We start from the raw sequence: 22,136 nt of genomic DNA on the forward strand, positions 1-22,136 counted from the left end.
CCAAAATTTTTTTAAATTTCTTTAGGCGAACTTTGAAAAGAAAATAATTGACGGATGCACTAAGTGGTTGGAAGCTCTTCTTGTAGGTGAAGAGGAAGTAGATGTCGACAAAATGTGGCGTGAGAGAAGTATGGATACTCTTCACCAGGACGATAGGGATGTCATTGCTAAGGAGCAGTACGATCAACACGCGAAAAGAGTTGGCAAACTAACATCAAAACAAATTGAAAACGAGAAGATGATGAGAGCTGCGTGGAACGCTCCGGGATCTCCATCTGCAGGACAACCATTTGACATGTCTAAGATCAATTTTAGTTAAATTGTTAATTTGTGTAAACTTTCTGTTTTCTTTTTTATAAATTAAGTTCGTATTTACGTGTTTTATTTTTATGATTTTTAATGTTTAATTTTGCTACTTAAATCTTGTTGTATAAGTAATATAACTGTATTATTTTGACCTTATTTTTTGTATATAAAGTGCTTGTGTCTCAGTGTCATGTTTTTGCTAAAATAAAGTTAAGAACTTGCTCATGAATATCTATTCATATATAAGGGTTTATATAGTAATAGTAGCTTTTAAATTGTTAATGTAATGCCAATTTCTATCTAGACAGTTTCTACTTATTTTATGTCATACCTGTCTGATCAATCTCCTTTACAACATTATTTTACATCACTAGTTTGTTCAATTTTATCCAATTTTACAAATTGAAATATCCAGAATAGTAGTATTGAATGAATAGTATCATTTACAATAGCACAAATTTAGGGTGAGGCAAAAGAATAAATAAGCTAAATAAAATTTATCTAATATATTTTCAAATTTTTTAATAAATTTAAATAGTAAACAAATACTTAATTTGCAAATTCCAGTTTTGGTGTTAAAGCTGAAAACAACTGTTCATTTTTTACTTACCAACATAATAACTTTGAATACTTATATACAAATCTTGTGCTTAAACTGATAAATCTTTTAAGTTATAGTACATGGTGCATCAATTTACTAAGTAATACAACTCTACTGTTATAAAAAAATTTAAGTTAGGAACAACAACTGTTTCAATTAAAATCGAAAGCATGACTAGTGAAAGTTGGTTTTTAATGTATAATTTTGTATCATATAGTTTTATGATTATAACTTGGTATTGAAAATACTAAAACTTTGTATGACTAAACTATAAGATTATACAAGTCTTAATGATAGTTGCTGTACAAGTACATCTACAACAAAGTTATCTAAATTAGGGGTAAGTAGCTTTATACAAGTGACGAGGCACATTTACTAGAAAAAAAAAACATTTCTAAGGCAATCCTATTAAAAAACACACTTAAGAAATAAGATATGTTTTATTTTAACTCAAATTTAGTAAAACTTAGAGCACACTTGTAAACATAGTTGCCAGAATTAGATTTTGAGTATAAAAACTAGCAGTTTTAAAAGGCGATGTTTATAAACTGAAATCGTCAAGTATCTAATCTTGATGAATTAGAATCAAAGAATAGAATATTTTAAACACTTAGAACTTAAAAAACTTCTAGTTTCTACCTCTACCGTCTTTCATAACCGGGTTTATAGTGAAGATTAGTAATACAAAACGGATAAAAAACTTTTTTTAGTTTTATTTAGATTTTGACATCATCAAATACAAATTTATACATGAAAAGTTTTTTTTTTGTTTTGAAAATTTTAAAGGTAAAAAAGATTTAAATTCCTCATAACTTTGTAAATGCAAGTTAATGTTAAATGTTTATCTATGAAGTTTACAGATTTAATTAAGCTGGAAAGTTTTTTAAAGACTAGTTTAAAGTAGTTAAAAAAATTGATTTTTAAATGTATTTAATTCTGTATTATGTATCATATATTTTATCATTGCTTATTGTTTACGTAATATGTAATTAAAAAAAAAACATAAGTCACTCATTTTAAAAAGATTTATTAATTAATTTTGTTTAGCTATTTACCAGGATAGATTTGCTAAAAACTTATACTAAGGTAGAATAAATTTAGTTATAAACAGTAATATTAAATACAGTAACCTCTCGTTTATTACGCACATTGTGTCCACAGAAAAAATGCGTAAAGATACGAAAGGTACCAAATATACTTACTATAATGGCTGTTTTTTAATATTGCTTCTAGTTAAAAGCAGACTAGGGAATTTCCCACTTTTAACAATTTGTTTACTTAATTTATAAATATGAAAACAAATAACAAAACTATACATAAATATCTTAATTTATGTAAAATAATAATACTTATTGAAAAATTTTACTAATTTAATAATAAGTAGAGTTTATCTTTATAATTATTTATAAGTGACTTATTTGATACTTAACATTTATATTCTCTTCTACTTAGCAAATTCAATTTGTAATTAGGGCAAGAGTGCTGTATAATTTATTTGTGTTTAAAACTCTCATTATTTCATTATTTAACACAGTCATATTTCTTTCAGAATTTTAATTTAATCTCTTATTGTTTACAAAATTTCTGTTATACTGAGGTATAACTAAATGTTTATCAATTAGTCAAGTAACATAAGTTTACAAGGTCTAAAAATATAGATAAGTGAGTCAGTATTCAAATACATATTTCAAATTAAAACTTTACAATAAACCTAATTTCTGCAATATTAAAAAAAAATAAAATTTTTGTAATTTATTTTTAGAATTCTAAAATGCGTAACTAAACGAGAGTGCGTAATATCACGAGTACGTAAAGATGCGAGAGGTTACTGTACCAAGCTAAAAATTGTTACGTCATAAAGCATAAAATTATGTTTAAAATGTTTAAATTAGAGTTGAATAATACTCAGCTGACTTGAAGTTGTTTGTAAAACAAAACTGTTAAAACAAAAACATTTAAGGTAGTGGAATAGGTGAAAACTCAATAAGACTTATATGGGTGAAAACTCAATAAGACTGGCTAAGCAAGCTTCATTAGCTGTAAAATCTACCTTTAATAGCGTTTCGCTACGTGTTGTGTACAGCACCAACCACCCGCTTAACGGAATTGTGAAAGATGCCACACCTATCCATGATTTAAGTATTGTAGTATAGATATTTAATTGTCATTGCGAAAATGACTACGTAAGTCGAACATCTCAACGTTTCCACGTCCGGGGAGATCAGCATGTCACGAAAAAGCTAAAGAGGTTTGTTTTTAATGAAGACGTCAATCCGAAAGGTGAACAGTCATCTATCCAAGAGCACCTCCTCAACAACCCTGTTTATGCTAAGAACTACCTGGATTTTAGGTTCAAAATTCTATCTAGAGCGAGAAACACTTAACATCCCTTTTCTAGAATCTTTTTTTATCAGAACTCGTGAGCCGAAGATTTGCAAACAAAGAGATTTTTACAATTTAAAACTTTATAAATAGCGTGTTTTTAGTATTATTGTTGTCGTTTTTAGTACTATTCGTGTTGTTTATAATATACTTTTTATTTAATTTTGTTTTAGGTAAAATTTCTACTATCTTAAATGTTTTTGTTTAAACAGTTTTGTTTTACAAACAACTTCATGTCAGCTAAGTATAATTCAACTTTAGTTTAAAAATTTCAAACATACTTTTATGCTTTATGACGTAACAATTTCTAGCTAAGTATTTCAAAATTACTGTTTATAAATAAAATTGGCTATTTTAGTGTTGCCTAGTGTCTTTTCTCCAGGTTTTTAAAAGTACATATTTTTAGGTCGAACTTTGGTTTAAAGTTGAGTTTAAGAAAAAAAAATTTGTTAAATAGTATAAAAACATTGAAAAGATACTGTAAAGCTACTTCAAATGTGTTTTTAGTAAAAAAATGTAATGGTAAAATTTTTTTTTATCTATATGATACATTTTTTGTGTCAGATAGAAATTTTACTACTTAACATATAAAAATTGTTTAAAATTACAGGTTTTTCCAGGTTTTTCTTTCAAAATTTCACAAATTCCAGGTTTTTTAGCTTAAATTTTCAAATCCTTGGTTTTTTCAGGTTTTGATGTTTTTTGGCAACCCTGTTATATGGAGTTGTAGCATTATTAGCTTAATTAGTAGCATTTGTACAAATTGTTTTTAAGATATCATAAAATTGCAACTGTTACAATTAAACCTTATTCAAGATCTAGGTAATAAAAATTTACTGAGATTGTCAAAAAATCTTAAGACTGTCTAGATTTTTTTATTTCTAGACTGAGTTTATTAACTTATTTAGTACTACCTGTTAACTTATTAAAATTATTTATCGATACTTCATCAACATTATTTAGTAATAAAACATTACTTTAGTGAAATTTCTACTTACTTATAAAAATAAAAACTACTTTACAAACATTTTAAAAGCTATATAAAACTGAACAAAACTACTTTATCTTGATAAGAAAAAATAAACTTAAAAAAATCACTTGTTATTAAATTCTGTATATTTATTAACTTTAGTTGTTGTCTTACCTGTATGAAGTCTTCTTAGCAAATGAAGACTGTCAGTATGTGGCAAATATATAGTCCCGATGAGAAAATGGTCTTTTTGGCAATTTTGGTGTTTCGTAAAATTTGGTATTTTTGGCACTCTTCGTCTTTTTTAAATTTAAAACAGGGACAGCTTTGTAAAATATTTAGGGTTTTCAGAAATAAGCTTTAAAATAGATATTTTAATTTCATTTAAGTATTATGAAATTTTTAGACTTGAAATCAAACCAGAGGCGTGTGTCGACTAGTTTACTGTTTTCTGGGCAAACCGTGAAAAAAGAAGCTTATATTGTTTACTAAATACATTGTTTATAAACCAGTTTTGCTTATTTGCAATTTTTTTAGATATAGAATGTTAAAATAGTTACAAAGAATGACCAGAGTTAATTTGGCTTCTTTTTAAGTCAGATGAAATAACTTTTAGTTTAAAACTTTATTTTGATTTCAGGAAGAGTTGTTATTTTGAATTTTCACTTTTCACAAGAGAAAGTTTTTACTAAATTTCTTAAAATTGCCATCTTTATTAGCTAACAAATGAAAATAAGTGGTTTTTATGCACTTTTTATGAACTAGTAAGTACAGGTTGTTTCCAAAAATGTTTATGTAATATTAAGTTTTATATACATTTAGTTTATAGTAGTTTTTTTTTTGTGGAGCAAACCATATTCTTTAAACTACACAGCAATTAGTAATTTAGTTCAATGTTGCAAGATCAACACGTATACAATAAATGTTCAAGTTTTGATTCTTATAGATGACTAAAAACTGACCATATCATTTTAAGAACTTGTTAACGACATTAGTTTAGTAAAACTTCATCATTTTCTTTAAAATTAAATTCAACTTACAATCCTCTACATAATTTTTTTGTATATGTGTTAACTATTTGGTATATATCTTGCAATGTTCAACTTAGAGAGCTTACAAAACCAACATTTAGCCCCTACACCGTCAGGAAATACATGTAATTATCATTTGGTGATGTTTTCATATTATTAATTAACTTTTTTTGATTTATGTATTAACCACAGGGTTTCAACCTAAAATGCTAACTCCAACATAGTTTTTAACACCAAAGTTAATAAAACAGGAAAAATTGTTGATGGAACTGCATACTTAAAATTACACAGGCGTGATACTTTCTGGGGTTCTTATAATTTTACTTTTTAGGTGGTCAATTGAAATTTTAAGGTCTTAATAAGTTGTTAAAAATTTTTCCACTTTAGGCTAGTTTAACACTTTTTTTGAGCTAGTTTAAAACTTTGGTAGATATATCTTTATTAAACACTTTTTGAAAACTTCTGTTAAAAAGTGAGGTTATTTTAAAATATAAGGTTACTGTTTTATGTTTATCATTGTTATATGAAAGGGATATTGTAGTACTAAATTTAACTTTAAGTTTTACGTAAAAGTATAACTTTTTTAGACATGGGTTTTCGCAGAACTTTTCTTCATATTCAAAGTTTTTTTTTTAACAGCTAATTGATATTATTTTGAATTATTTTTATAATCTTAAGAAAATAATATATTTGTCTTACTTTTTTTGTACAGAAAAAGTTATTATTTTAATAGTTTTTCAATGTGAGATGGATACTTATTACTTTTGTTATTTTTAGAATAAAGTGGTATAAAAACTTTAAAAATTTATTTATTTAGATAAAGAAACTAATAATCTGACTATACTAAGTTAAAATATAAAAGCACATATTTTTGTTTATCTGATTTTATTTTAAAAATAAGGTTTAAAATGTTTTCAATTGTATTTATTTGTTTTCATACAACTATTTAATATTTTCTTTTATCATCATTTTTGTTTCTTAAAAAACCTTTGATGACTTTTATTTAATAATCTTGAATAACTATATTTTGAATTTACATTAAAAATTGACGAAAAACATTTTGTGAACATTGTTAACTAATCTTTTCATCTCATGAGCAATGTAGTAGTTCAATCAAAGTTACGGGAAACATGAAAAAGATTTAACAAAGTTGCTTTTAAAATTGTTCATAAACTTTCTCAATCTTTTACCCGTATTCGATACAAATTGCTTCATTTTTAGTTCGTTTCCTTCTTTTGGTTTTTCGGAAGTAGGTGAAATTCTATTAGATCTTAAAAACTTTAAATATTTAGAGGAAGCTTTTTTGTTTTTAGTAATCTTTTTAACATTTGAAACTGTATACGTTTCAGAGCTCGAACTTAAGATGCTATGAAGTGATTCCCATGTATCGAAATTGTTAGTTTTATCAGAAATAACATTTCTATCATTTAAAAAGTTTTCGCTGATTGAACTGGTGCTAGAACAACTTTCAAATCTATCAAGGTAGCTTGATTGTTCTTTATCGCAACTTTCTGTATTTACTTCTGAATCGCAGCAGTAGAATTCATACTTTGTTGCATCTGTGTATTTTACTTCTGATTTTTGAGCTTTGCTTTTTAATTGTCGGTATTTGGAATTGACACTTGTTTCAATACATGTTAAGTCAGTGTTTAGAGTTAAGAAACGTCTTTTAGGAAGACTAATATTTCTTTTGTTTTTAATTTCTTCTGACTTTTCAAAACTTTTTAGATGATTTTCGTCTTTCATCTTTATGCTATCTGTTTTACCTCCTCTTTTTGAGGAACACTTTGCTAGACTACTATCACCGTTATCTAAATAATTTTTTTCTGAATCTTTTATAATGTCTTTATTAGCATAATTAGGCAATTCTATAAGTTTACTATCATATTTTTCTTGCATTCTATCCGAGTTTTTAATAAAACTTTCTTGTATAGATAGAGAATTCTTTTTATTTTCTGTGTGTCTTTTAAAGCTTGGAACTGTTTGTGTTTCAGAGCTCGAACTTAAGATGCTATGCAATGATTCCCACGTATCGAAAGTGTCGATTTTATTAGAAATAACATTTCTATAATTTAAAAAGATATTGCTGAATGAACTGGTGCTATTAGAATTTTGCAGCTTATCAAGGTGACTTAGTTGCTCTTTGTCGCAACTTTCTGTATTTACTTCTGAGTCGCAGCAGTCAAATTCTCTTTCATATAGTTCTAATGCATATCTATGCTTTATTTTTGATTCCAGATATTTACTGTTTGATTTTGCTACCCGTTGAAGTTTAGGGAAAGCTGTTTCAGAAGATAACAACTTGTTTTTTGGAGCTAAACACTGTCTTTTCAGAGAACTAAAGTTTTGGTTACTCAAATAATCTTCTGAATTTTTAAGAAAATCTTCACATTTTATTTCCAGACTACCTATTTTCTGCTCATCATTTGAAAAACACAATGCTTTACTGTCTCCTTTATCTAAACACATTCTATCTGAATCTTTTATATAGTCTTCTTTTTCATAACTAAGCAAATCTTCTTTTAAATAACTCTTTACTTGATCACCTCTTTCACATTCAAACTTTTCTCCTACTACAATTGAACTTATTACCTTATTGAAAATGTTATCATCTAGTTTTTTCTCATCTTTATCGGGTTTTTTCGAGTTTATGTTGATATCATTTTCTGAGTTTTCTAACATATTGGTAATTTCTTTTCCAACCATTTGTAAGTTGGTGTCGTTTTTTCTCTTAACAAAAAAATCGTTTTCTACTAACTTACAGTCAGGTATTTTTCTTTCAAAGCTCTTGAATTGTGACAACTTTTCAGGAGTTTCTTTAATATAACATTTTATAGGATCGCTTTTAGGGTTATCTGCTGTTTCCTCATAAATTGTTGGCAAGATCTTAAGTTTTTTTATTCTCTTTTTAAGGTTGTAAACCTTTATGGGTTTGTAAAGAAGCTTCGCTTTTAGTTTTGTTAGTCTTAAGTTTATGCTATCAATGGTAGTTTTGTAACTCGACAAAAAATTGTCAATTAAATCAAGATCTATAGACTTAGCGTTGAATTTTGAATGAGTTTTCACTTTACCAACTTTATTCTTTGTTTTATCAATATTACTTCTGAAATTCCAGGAAAAAGAGTCATTAAAAGTATTATCTGGAAACTTTTCGTTAAACCTTGAGTTATTTTTCACTTTAACAACCTGATTTCTTAGAACTTTTGGAGTTGATTTAGTTTTGACTTGCAACTTTTTATTCTTATTTATTATCTTGTTTTGCTTCTCTTCCAAAACATTGTCTTCTTCAATTTCCTTCAAAACCAAGTCAACAAGCTCACTTATATCCATTTTATTTTCCTTTTTATTATCCATTTCACTATCCATCGTGTTTTTGAATATAAACTTTTTAAAATTAGTTAATTTTATTATCTTAATTAAGTTGACGTAATAATCATGGAATTAGGAACGAATATTAAATATTTGTTTGATTTGAATTTGGTTTTAATATTCTTTAGTTTAAAATAAATTTAGCAAATTTTTTAACCTAAGCACAGTATATTGTTAAAAATCAATACTTAGACTTTTTAGAGGTAATAAAGTCATTTTATTTAAATTCATTAATCAATAATTCTAAGCTTTTTTGGTATTTATTACTATAATATACATTATAAAATAAAAAAAGTTACTATAAGAGTTAACTATTTAGTTATGTGAAATACAAGAACTTTTGAAAAGGGTAGATTGAAAAATTTTAAGTTCGCAAAAAATAAAATAAACTGCAAAATGAATTCTTGTCTCAATTTTTTATTTAAAGTTAGTACCGAAAAGAAGTTATTTAGTTTTAGGTAATTTTATAACCAAAAAGTTATAAAACAAGAAATCATAGAGCACTAGTAATGATTAGTTATTAAATTAAGGTCCTAAGTGTAAGTTTTTACCACAATAGATTTCATTTTATTGTTACAAAAAGTATGTTTTTAGCTGAAAAGTATCTCGCTGGCCGCAAATTTTTGTTTTCTTGGCCGAAAACAACAGAAAGTGTTGGTAGATAGGTTTTAATTAAATTTCTTATGAAAGCAGAACGATGAGCTAAAATAATTTTAAACTCAATTATTTAATAAATTTAAGCCATGCTTATAAAGTTTTAAACATCAATTTAATTTAACACCGTTTGTACTTTATTTAAAATAACAAGAACTTATTCAAAACCTCATGTTTATAAAAAACTCTAAATAAAAGCACATAAAGTACTGATAAATGTAGTTAAATTTTTTTTTAAGTTACAAATATATAAGAGTTTTGATCGAAAAAACATTAAATTAGCAACTGAATATTTTTTAAAAGACTTGTCTAGTACTTTGTTGTTTAAAAACCATCTCAGCAGTTTTCCTGCATACTTTTTACGACTTGAAATACTAACTTTATGGTTGCAGGTTTTCAAAGTTTTCGCCAGGTTTTTCAACGTACACATTTTTGGGTCTATCTTTAGTTTATAGTTAAGTTTAAGGTAAAAAACTGTGCTATGTAGCATAAAAACGCTGAAAGGATACTGTAAAGCTACTTTAAGTATGTATTTTAATAAAAAAATATTTTGATGATGACAATTTTTTTTATCTATATGTTACTTTTTTGTGTCAAGTTGGAACTTTATTACTTAATATGTAAAAATTGTTTAAAAATCAGGCTACTTTAGTAATTTTTGTTCGAAATTCCAGGTTTTTTTTTTCAAATTTTCTCAAATTCCAGGTTATTCTAAGTTTCCATGTTTTTTTTTGCAACCTTGTGGTTACTATAATTTTTGTGATTTAGAAGGTAGAATAGATAAGTAATGCTAGTAAACATTATTTGTTAAATTTTCGTATTAAGTAAAGGATTTATAACGAAATTTACTAGTTAGTCAGTCAGTTTTTGTTTAAACTCAAAAAATAGTTACCGAAAATGTTGTTTGTGCATAACAATCTAGACTAATCTTTTTATGTATTTCTTTTCGTTTAATTGATAATACTTATGAGCATAACTCTATATTTGTTAATACTGTGTAGCTTGATGTGTTTCTTTCTCAACACTTTGTCCATTGAAAATAGTTGTGATCATTCGCAATTTATATATTGTCCAAAAATTATTAATTCCAAAGTTTAAAAAACTTTATACAATAATTGAGTTTTCAGCATATTTCGTTACTTTGTAAGCTTTTGAGTAAAAAATCTACATTTTATTTTAGCATGTTTGAATACTTATAAATATAACTCAATATTTGTTAATAGTGTATAGCTTGATGTCAATAGCGTTTTCTTCTCCAGCTAACTTCTTTTGACCAAATTTGTGATCGTTCACATTTGTTGCTCAAAAATTTACTTGGTGTAATATAAACTCAAGTGTTCTTATTAAGCAAAGTTTGTGTAACCTATACTCAAAATTTTTAATCACATATAAAATTTAGACTTTGTTTTATGTCATATTTCAACTTGACGCTTAAAGAAATACTTATATTGGAAAATTTTAGGTAATTAGATATTTTAAAGGACAGTTGATAATAAGTACTATTTTTTCACTATTTGCAATTAAAATGTCAAGGCTTTAATAAACTGGTTTTCATCAATATTTTAAACAATAAAAAAAGTTAGCTAAAACAACTTTTTACTATAAGTTTTGAAAAAAAAAATAGTGATAAACAGGCAGAATGGGTTTTTACAACTGTTTCTTTGTTATTGTGCAGGATTTTTTAAATTAGTTAACCTATCAAATAAATACGGTTGTATTTTTTTTATTTCTTCTAAACTTACCACTGATTCTTTTAAAGCTATAACTCCTAAAATCTATATGTGAGTTTTAATTATAAAAATTATAATAAATACAGCATGTTTATTGTATCGTTAAATGTTTGCGAACATTAAATTTAAACATCTTTTGTATAAGAATGAGAGCTAAAAATTTTTAAACATTTTGCAAAATAAGTTCGACTGGTTAAATCAGGTTGTAAACTATAAAAGCTCATTAAAAAGTTATCCCAAAAATATCATTTATATTTCATACTTAACATTACAAGTTATAAATTTTGTACCTTGTCTAGGACACCGTGTTAAAACTTCTAACTATTTATCAAGCAATCTAAGCTCTAGGATTTTCAATAAAATTCAAATGCAAGCAAGAAATATGCCAACATAATTAAAAAAAAAACTATTAAAAAATATAAGTTGTTTTTTTTTCTGCCAACTATACATACTTAATCCAAATTTTAATATCATTTTATTAAAGTTATCAATACTAGAGTTGTTTTAATGTATTAACAAATTTTCCAATATTTTTTTTATGATTTAAAACAAATAATAGTTACCGTCTGTAGTGGATATTACAACAAACTTGCAACGAGTTTGTTTATAAAAAAAAATATGTTACTAAATTAGTCAAATAACTAAAACAAATAGATAAACTCAGCAAACTGAATTAAACTCTGTAAAAACTTAACTAAACACAGTGATTAAGAAAAATATAATAAGTAGTGGACACATAAAGCGACAAAAACTAATACTTTTCGATTTCTTAAATGTGTAAATTTAGTTTCAAAAGAAAGTTAAATTTAAACTGGAGATCTAAAAACTATTTAACATAATTAAAATAGAAAACTAGCTAGAAAAAAAAAACTTATTGAACAAACTAAATAGTATGGAGAAGATATTAAAATTAAAACATATTTTAAAAGCCATATAACTAAATAATAAACTCCACTACTTTGGGTAGTTAGCAAAATTTAGTATGATTGAATAAATAAACAAATATAAAAAAAAATTAGACTTTAAGTAAAACAAACAAACACAGTTTTTGTAGAGACATTTAAAATACTAAGTAAAAAATTTATAAGAGCTGTATTTAAAAATCGTTTAGTAAAACTTTTAGTACTTTAAAAATGCCAAAAGTTTTCAGCATATAAAACAAATGAAAAAAATGTAATAAATAAAGTCAACTTTTAAAACAAATACAAGATCAGCAAAGTTCAAAAATATATAATTTTATAAGCAAACTTTGTATATTAAAAAAAGTCACCTGAAACAAAAATATTTTTCATATATTACGTTACAAACAAGACTACCTTAACTCTATGAACAAAAAATTACAATCATTTATTTAGAAATTTATTGGTTTTTTTCAAGCTTTTTAACAAGAGATAAACTACAAACAATTAAGCTTGCATCCTTAAAAACTAAAAAATCATATAATTCAAGTACCTCACTACATGATGCACCAAATACTGACAAGTCATGTACATAATTCGATGATGTTTTATTCCATGATGTACATGATAAACAAAAACTTCCAACATTAAAATACATCAGAAACTGACGTTGAAAATTTCCTTCGCCTTCCGCATCCTCTCCCTCATCGCCTCCTCGCGCGTCTCCTTCTCCCGCAGCAGCGCCTTCATCTCCTCCTCCACCTCTCCCACCTCCCTCTTCAGCCGTTCCACCTCCGCGCTCCTGTTCCGCTCCATCGTCCGCATCTGATCCAGGTGCTTCTCGTTCGCCGTTTCCAGCTGCCTCCTTATCTCCTCGTCTATCTCGTTCATCTTGCCGTTCATCACCTTCAACGCCTCCAGCGCTTCGTCCCTGCGATGACACAAGTATATTATAAGTATATATATATATATAAAATAATGTGGTTATTCAAACTTGAACACCTTCTACAGATCCACTTGAAGGGCTTTTAATTAGTTTGTTAGAAAAATACGATTTTAAAATACTAGTACTTATGTTTCATAAAGCTTAAACGCTTTAATCATCAGCAAGTAAAGTTACATATATATAAATGTTTATAAAATATTGGCATACAATAAAATCCATCATTAGCTTGAGTTTTATTTTTTATGCGGTTCTGGGTGAAGAAGACAAACTTTTATACCAATACTGCTAATTAATCAAAATCAGTACTTATTGCTTTTTATTTTCAAATAATTGTATAAACTTGATATGTTTGGTTCTTTTTGTAAATAAATGTAGCGTAAAAGTAGTTGCTAAATCAAATATCAAGTAATTATTTCACCACCTCTCTTGTGCGAGTTTTTGTTCCCTCTCCTTGTTGTTGGTTGTTATCGATTTTATTTTACCTTCGAACTTGGTGAGCATGATGCTCGTGTGTTCCCATTTATCCTGCAGCTTCTTGTTCTTCCCACAAACTTCTTCATACTCCTCTTCTTTTTGCATGTACCTGTTTTATTAAAATATCAGATTTATAAGTTTTAAAAGATTTAATAACTTTACAAATACAAATATGCGGTCGATTCATTTAAGTTTACGTTTTTAATATTACTTTTCGTTCAACAGAATTTTAAACTTTAAAATGAAGTACTTCTTAATTACGTTAATACTAAAACTAAAATAAAGTTAAAGATTAACTCAGTAGATAGAATAATTTTAAAAACAGAAAAACTTTTTATAAATATTTAATAAAGTAAAGAGCTGTTATACAAATTTTATAATAAGAATTCATGGCTTGAGAATTCTCGTAAAACTTTAAACTAAATGAAAGTTTGTTTTAAAATTAGATAAAATTTAAAAATCCCTTAAGTACAAAATTTAATCACAAATTTATGTTCTACTTTGACATATGGGCAATAAATAGTACATTTGTGTTTTTACAAAGTTTTAATAAGAACACTTTGATCCACATTGAAAAATTTAAATGTTAAATAAAATAAAAACATTAAAAAAAAGTCCAAACACAAAAAAGACAAGGTAATTAACCTTAAAGCCTAAAGGATTTCAAACGCTTTAAAATGTTTTAATACGGAAATTAAAAGTTAAAAATAACAATCATGAATGAGTTAAAAGGATGTCAATAAAATTAGGTTGTACACATTAGTATTTTCAAACCAACAAAATAATGCTTAAAAAGTTTATAAATACAAACTTTTCAAATGCAATTATCAAAACTTTTCAAACAAAAAAGTAATTTTGTGAATAAACAACTGTAAGGTTGTCTTCTTTGAAAGAATTGTTTTATTGCTCTTTTTTATGATTAAATTCTAAACTTTGAGTCCTTACTTATCACTAGTATATTATTTTCTTAAGTTTCATGAAAGTAGCTTGGGAGCAAGCATGTAAATAATGAAAATTCAAGTAACAAACATTTAAAATTTTGTTTATTAAATGTGAACATGTTCATATTTTAAAATTTCTCAACTTCTGCGTCGAAAGTTGATTGGAAATCGAAAAGCTAAGATTTAAGGCCATAGGGGGGGAGGGGGGGTAAACTATGTTTTATACAAGTTGATTTTATTTTATAGAGATTTTTCTAAGCTTCAAGATGCTTTTTATCGTTTAAAAAAATTCGAATTATTTTTTGAGATATGACCAGTCAAAGTCGGGCTGCATAATAGGTTCCCTATGGGAAGAGAAAACTAAAACAGTGAAAAAAGACTATTTCATTTAAAACCTACCCCTCCTACATTTTACAAGCAATGTTCTTCAAACTTTTACAGTCTAATCTTTATACAATAACAAAAAAACGTTACTTTGGAATTTAAATTTTTTTTTGTTAAAACACTTTTTTTTTTAATTTTTGTGATAAAATTTTTACTTTTCTAAATTACTAAGATTCTAAAGTAATATTTTTTCCTTTTATTATAAGGAACGTTTCCTGAAAATTTGAAGAAGATTGCTTGAAAAATGAAGGAGGAGATAGATTTTTAGTGAATTTTAAAATTTCCGAGAAAATTGACCCCGAAAAATTTGCGGTCCATACGTTTATATAGGAAAATTTTTACAAAAAACAAAATATCTCAAAAGTTAAATGATATTTTTGAATTCTATAAAAACTGGCTTGTAGTTTGTACTTAAAGCTTTCATATAAAAGCCAAATTTAATTTTTGTAAAAAAAAAGTTGGATCCCTCCCCCCTATGGCCTTAATATATTTTTACTACAAAAAATAAACCAAAGTTAAGCTCGTAACCTGCTCTTGTACTCCTCTTTCCTTTCGAGGATCTGATCTTTTTCCTTGAGGCAATCATCGAGATCTTGCTGCAAAGTCTTCACTTCGTCCCTTAAAATCTTCTCCTGATCGATCTGGCTCTCAAGCTTGTCTCTTATCTTTGTTTTGATTTTTTAAATTTTAACACAAGTATTTATTGTAACCGTAAAACATACTTTGTATTAAGTTTTGTTTTTTGTCTAAATTTTAAATTTGATACTGAAATTATTAAAAAAGTTACAGTTTCAAAAACATTGATATTTTATTTGTAATATTTAAATATTAATATATATTTCTTTTGCTTTTTTCAGAAAATTAATTTGATATACTAACAAAGAAATTAATTGTTCATAAACACTCATTAAATTTTTTTACAGATCCATTTTTATTCAAAAAATTAAAAATCAAAAGACTACCTCATTATCTTTATAACTCAAAGCTTCTTTCATCTTCTTGATCGTCTCGGTTTGATCTTCGACAATCTTCGTTTTTATTCTCAAAGAGTCCACATCTTTCTCATTACTCTTCCTCAGCGAGTTGATTTCCGACTTCAGAGTGTCAATTCTCATTTCCAGCCTTCCTCTGTCCTTTGCAAGTGATGAACTCTAAAAAAAATGTTTTGTTTAATTTTATTCAAAATACAAAGAATTACAAAACACCTGACCATTAAAGATAGAATGTAACAGTGATTAATATAATGTAAAACAAGCTTATTGTAATTTCAAGATATAATAAAGAATTATTACTTTATTAATAAAAAGTTACCTTAACATAAACGTTTGACTTTCAACTTGAAAATGTAAAAACACTAGTAGTAAAGCAAGAACTACTTTTTATTTTACAGAGACCTTACTTAGAGTTGGTTACAAACTAACTTACTTCAATTGTATAATATTATACATTGTTAACCTGTTGTGCAAGTTCGATTCCCCATACTTTTTTCTCTTCTTTCAATCCTTCTATAACAGACTGAAGCGCTGTAGATTGGCTGAAGTATTTTGTTTTATCTTTCTTCAACAACTCTATCTGCACACATCTGGTATAATTAGCACACTTATAAAGTTTTGATCAAATATATTATATATATATATTTATTTATTTGATTGTATAAAAACTATAGGGTTATACGAACGTTTCATATATGAGATATATAACCTCACACACTCATCAGTAAACCTAAAGTTTATTAAAAATGTTCAACAGAAATTTAGAACTTGAAAATTACTTATTTTATTTTTTAATCAAATTAATATTTAGCTCTATATCAATTTGTCGAGTACTATCGACCAGAACTTTTTTTAAAAACTATTAATATATTTATAAGGTGTTATATCTCAAGAAATTTTTCAACCAAAGAATTTATTTAACACTATAAAGGAGTTAAATTATGGGTAAAGATATTTTATGTTATTTTTTAATAAAAATTTACATTAGTTCTCATATAAAAAGCAAGTATAACTTAAAACAGTATTTACTGAATATATCAATTAAAATCAATACTTGAGATATTTTTAGTTTTGTAAGATAAAAAGTTTTCATACAAACATATGGACCATAATCTTTTTATTGTAAATTTTCTGAAAATATTAAAAAAAAAAATAAAATCTATATAATACCTAAAGACCTCAAGTTTCAGGAAAGTTTCCTTATACGTTTGAAACATTTGTATTGTTGAAATTTTTTAGTCAAACAAAATTTAAAATTTACAGAGTTGCCACTTCTTTTTAGCAAATTTTCTCCAGTTTTCAAAGTTTCCTCCAGGTTTTTGAAAGTACACGTTTTCGGCTCTATTTTTAGTTTAAAATTTAGTTTAAGGTAATAACTGTTTTAAAACGTATTATAACAATATTGAAAGGCACTGTAAAGCTACTTTAAATATTGTTTAAATAAAAAAAAATTGATGATGACAAAAAATTTTTATCTTCGAGATAATTTTTTGTTTCAAATCAAAATTTTACTACTAAAAATGTAAAAGTTGTTTAAAATTCCAGGTTATACCAGATTTTTTGTGATTTTTGATTAAATTTTTAAGTATTTCTAGATTTTTTATTTTAATTATCAAATTCAAGGTGTTTTAGCCTTAACTGTCAATTTCCAAGATTTGTTGCAAACCTGAGTTTAGGCTAAAAAGGATGTATATAGATTTTTTTACCAAAATACTACTTTGTAACACTAAAAAACTAAACTATTCTTTATTACTGAAATTATAACCACTTTTGAGTATAAATAAAAACGTTATGCACAAACAAACTAAACATCCTCACTTGTTTTTAATTTCTTCATTCTTTTCATCAACGACCTTCTGTATTTCCTTGTACTGGCAAACGACGTCGAACTTGCACTTGTTCAACTCTTCAATCCTCACCTTCTGCTGCTTGACCACGTTGGAAAGTTCCACGATGAGCGACTTGTTGCGCTCGTCCTGGCACTGAAAGTTGTGCAAGTGGTGCTCGTTCGACCCTTGCTGCTGGGAGACTTCCTCGTACCTCTGCATCAGCTGCTTGTATCTGAGGTGACAAAAAACAGTTGTTAAAACAATGTAACTCTTAAACTTGTACTTACAAGTATCTAATTGTTACTGAGAGTTTTCTAACATTTAAAATATAAATTGATTCTTGTTGAAAGCATAAAGAAAAAATATAAAATACTAATTATTTATTCTTAAACCACAGTTGACATAAGGAACAAAAAAAGGGGCAGTGAATTCTTTTTACATTAAAACGGTAGTAAAATATATAGTTGCAGTTCTACTGCTCTCCTCTTGTTTTGATCCTTAAAATAAATAAAATCTCACCTGTTGGACTCAATGACGAGAGCCTCTCTGAACTCGTCTTCCAAGTCTTTGTACTCCGCTCCCATCTTCATGATCGTCTGGTTCAATCCCAGCAACTCCTGCTGATGCCTCTTCTCTTCCCTGTTCACCTGCACGTAGACCGCGTTGTGGAACTCCGCGCTGTCGGCGGAAAACAACTTGCTGATGGCGTCTTTGTGATCCAAGTCTTTCTTCAGCATCGCCTTTTCAAGCCCTGTTACTTTGTCTTGCATTTGCTTTATGACGTCACAGCTTTCGTTGAAGGACTCTTTCACTTTGTTGTACTCGTTTTCAGCTATTTTCAGTTTTCTGCTAAACCTGCCTTTTAAATTTTCATTAAACTTTTTCACTTCATTAAACTTAGTCTCGGTTTTGTCCAATTTGCTTTGTGTTTCCCTAAAACAGTCATTCAAGCTCATGTTTTTAGACTTAAGTTCTTTCTGTTTAACGGCTTGTTCCTTTAGTTGTGTCCTGAGCAAGTCAATATTTTTCTTTTGCTTGACAAGCACATCTTTCATCCTGTCAGCTGTTTCAGTGGCCATGTCCTTGATGTTTGCGTTCTTTTCTCTTTCCAACTTCTCAATTTTCAGTTCTGTCAACAGCTTCTGATTGGCCTCTTCCGCTTTGAACCTTCTGTCCCTTTCTGCTTCCAGTTCTTTGTATATTTCGGAAAAAGTGCAGTTTTCACAGCCAGCTAAAACTTTTTCTCTCACAGGCGGCCTCTTTGTTTTTGGTATTTTAGAAACTAGTTTTCTCCTCGGCTTGTTGACAGGCTTCTTTTTAACTTCTTCAGCAAATGAAGTGTCTGAAGTCTGACTCATTATGTTGTTACTAGACTCTGTCAAAATATTTTTGGCGCTGCTTACATAATCAGTGCTGGAGTTAGTCTTGTACTTTCTGCTCTCATGCTCGCTCTTCCTGTTTTTAATCACTGCGTCTATGCTGGGAGTGGTAATCAGCTTCAGCTCGAGCTCTTTTTCCTCTTGCTCCTGCGGCTCGGGCGAAGTGGCGTGCTCTTCAACGGGTACGGCATCGATCAGGTGGTCATACATCTCCTCCAGCATGTCGGCATCATCATCCGTGAAGTCCACCATCTTATCGTCCCTGTCGACGCGGTCCAGGGACATGAGCTGGGGCAGGCGCTCGAAAACGACTTGCCGGTACTCTTTCTTCTCGCACAGGGGGTTGGACTCGCCCTGCCACGACAACACGAGGTGCTTCATGTAGACCAGGCCGTTCAAGCACTGCACCACGTGGTCGACGCTTTCCAGCTTGTTTCCGTGCAGCTCCACCACCTGAACCTGGTTGTGCTCGCCCCCGTGCAGGTCCAGGAAGCCGTGCAGGTATTTCAGGTTGTTGTAGGAGAGGTTTACGTGCCTCAGCTGCTTCAAGCTTTCCAGGGAGGCGACCGTTTCTATCTCGTTGTTGGCCAGGTTGAGCGTTTTCAGGTTGGGCAGGTTTTCGATTCCTCGCAGGCTTTTCAGGTGGTTGGAAGACACGTCGAGCTCTTCCAGGTTGCGGAAGTGCTGGAAGGAGGAAAGGTCGGAGAAGTTGTTTAGGTGGAGGTTCAGACTTTTGAGGGTGAGCGCATCGTGGTCCACTCCTCGCAGTGAGGACAGCCCTTGTCCGAGTAAGTTTAACCTTTCCATTTGCATTACACTGACATAATTAACTATCTGTGGAAAAACGAACTCTTATAGTTTATGCAACTACAAACAAAATAAAGGTTATCAAGGTGTTTCAAAAGTTTTAAAAACTTAATTTAAGCTTGTAGCAGTAGTATTAAGAAAGTATTTATTGTAAATTACATAATTTTAAGCAACTTATACTGAAGAAAACTATTAAAAAAAACCATGTTAGTTTCGAATTGTCTTTTAACTAAGAATAAATCACTTTACTTTTATTTAAAATAGTATTATAGAATTTCACACAAATAGTTATACATAAATTTATCTAAACAACCATTCATCCCTTTTTATCTTATGTTATATCCGAAGAAGTCTTGCTCCATAAAGTACCAAACACGTTTAAACAACTATTTGCCTAACCTTTTGTATATATACATCATATACTTGTTTAACTAATTTGAGTTTGAAGCATAGAGCACTTTGAAACAATTTTTTTAATAACACAGCATTATCTAATTAATATTTTTTTGTTAAGTAATAATGAAAATAGAAAGGCTCGGCACAAGAAGTCGTAGTTGCTACTGGTGAGGTTTTGGTAGGACAAATGTTTAACTAGTCTATAAAAAAGACTAGTTAGTCAGTCTATATCAGCGTTTCCTAAATGGTAAACATTGCCCCCTTGGGGACGATTCAGGTTATCAGGCGGTAATTGTAGCATAATTAAACAATAGCTCATTTTACTGCTCATTAGTGTCGTTCATATTATGTATGTGTGTTTATATTTATGCTTATTATCGTTTCAGATTTTTCATCCTTAATTAAGTTTCTATACACAAGTCACTTTATGGAAAATCTTTTAAACTTATAATGGTTGTAATAGAGTGTAATAATAATTCATGGATGCAAGTTCAAGACACCATATCACCCATGTGTTCATCAAAAGCTGTTGTAATACCAAATATACCTCAACTGATTAGGCCAAGAGTTGACCTGAGGAATAGCCAAAAAACATAGCTTGCCTTCATTCGCAGGTGGGAGCTATTCAAAACTGGGGCAAACGTAAGCAGCCAAAATGCAAGCATACAGCTTTTTTAATGCAGGCATGACAAACTTGGCGATTTTATGTTAGCAAATGATCCTAGGCTGATGGCTTAGTCGGAAGAGTATGTAGCTAAATTGATGGAGTCAGTAGCAGTGATAAAAGTTCTAATTGGGGCCAAAAGGGCAGAACTTATGAGCTTACATCAAGAGCACGATGAAGCATTTAGAACATTTGCAACCCGTGTTTGCAACAAATCAGAAACTTGTAATTTACAACTGTTAGTGAAGGTAAATGTGGTAAGAAGAATATGACAAGTTAGGAAGAACAGTAAGAATATTTTAGTTTTAAGTGTCTTAAATCTTCCCTTGGTTGTGTGATGTTCTTTGTGATTTTTTTGTCTTTATCGATCGTTTTAAATAAAAAAGTTATTTTTATTTAACAAAAAAATCTACAAATTTATTAGTAAACGTTTTATTGCCTAAAGTACTTTCAAAATCTTCTTCAGTAGACAATTAGAACTGATTAATTCAAAATTTTCTTGCATATAAAAGTTCAAAAAAAGGATATTATTACGTAACTATAAATCAAGTTTTAAGGTAAACTATGTTTTAAAAGTCTGTCTTTAAAAAGTTTTTCAAATAGTAAATCTTATTAGTATCTCTAGTTTAAACTGGCAAAAACTAATTGAAATAAAATATAAAATAAAAAAATATGAAATAAAATCAAAGACAAAAGACTAAAAGAAATTAAATTGTTAAACTTTGATGTGTTTGATTTAATGTTTTATAATATTTTAGAATGTAAAATCAAAATAAATAAATAAAAATAGTAATCGAGCTTATTGTTGGTTGAAGTTAAAAAATCAAAAATAAATAGAGTAAATAATCATAATAAATAAGTCGATAAAAGTAGTAAGGCGTATAACCTTAACTTGTTAAGTTATTTAGAAATGTATAATCAAAAAATTTTATAAATATTAAAACATGTTAAATAATAGTAACCTAGTCAATTATCTGTAAAGTGGTAATATAGTTTTGTTTATATTTATTGTTGCTTCGAGTTTATTGATCCATTTACTTTCTAAAAAATCTAAGTCTGAATAATTTTTAGTGGTGTCTACAAAGATAATTGAAAAAGCTTCTTTTAAATCTTTTTTTGATGTTTTGTGTTTTTTGGCGTAATGTATTTTAAGTGCTGCTCTATCACTAACATCATCTGTGGTTGTACTCTTCCAGATGTGTCTGTGAGAGCACCATCTTTGCGAAAAGGACGTGATTGTCTGGCCGACATAGAACTCTTCGCATTCACTACATTTTGCCACATATATCCCAAAATTTTTGCAATTTAAGTTTTTTTTCAATTTTATCGTTTTTCTGTTTTTTAACTTTACTAAGCTTGTTTTCTTTACCATTGTATCTTTG

The 22,136-nt window shown here is 28.2% G+C and overlaps 1 protein-coding gene across 1 annotated transcript; it reads right to left on the reverse strand.

Moving 5' to 3' along the window:
- Nucleotides 1–12,599: 12,599 nt before the first annotated feature.
- LOC145839097 (leucine-rich repeat and coiled-coil domain-containing protein 1-like) lies at nt 12,600–22,038 on the reverse strand. The gene is made up of 8 exons (XM_082946706.1): nt 21,926–22,038; nt 18,028–19,704; nt 17,498–17,740; nt 16,143–16,269; nt 15,650–15,838; nt 15,216–15,352; nt 13,310–13,471; nt 12,600–12,873 (listed from the first exon to the last, which is right to left on the reverse strand). Exons 1-8 carry the CDS (start codon nt 22,036–22,038, stop codon nt 12,600–12,602), a joined length of 2,922 nt encoding a protein of 973 aa, XP_082802832.1.
- Nucleotides 22,039–22,136: the final 98 nt, after the last annotated feature.

The sequence above is a fragment of the Thalia democratica genome, chromosome 6 (genome assembly GCF_965202585.1).
Source record: "Thalia democratica chromosome 6, ktThaDemo2.hap1.1, whole genome shotgun sequence".
NCBI lineage: Eukaryota > Metazoa > Chordata > Thaliacea > Salpida > Salpidae > Thalia > Thalia democratica.

What these genes read in the sequence shown, in the direction of transcription:
- LOC145839097 (XM_082946706.1), bottom strand. Translation starts at nt 22,038, where the DNA reads ATGTGGCAAAATGTAGTGAATGCGAAGAGTTCTATGTCGGCCAGACAA. An exon ending in GAATCGAACTTGCACAACAG is followed by an intron (nt 15,839 to 16,142) that starts GTTAACAATGTA and finishes CATTTTTTTTAG; the next exon opens with AGTTCATCACTTGCAAAGGA. An exon ending in CAAAAACTCGCACAAGAGAG is followed by an intron (nt 12,874 to 13,309) that starts GTGGTGAAATAA and finishes GTGTCATCGCAG; the next exon opens with GGACGAAGCGCTGGAGGCGT.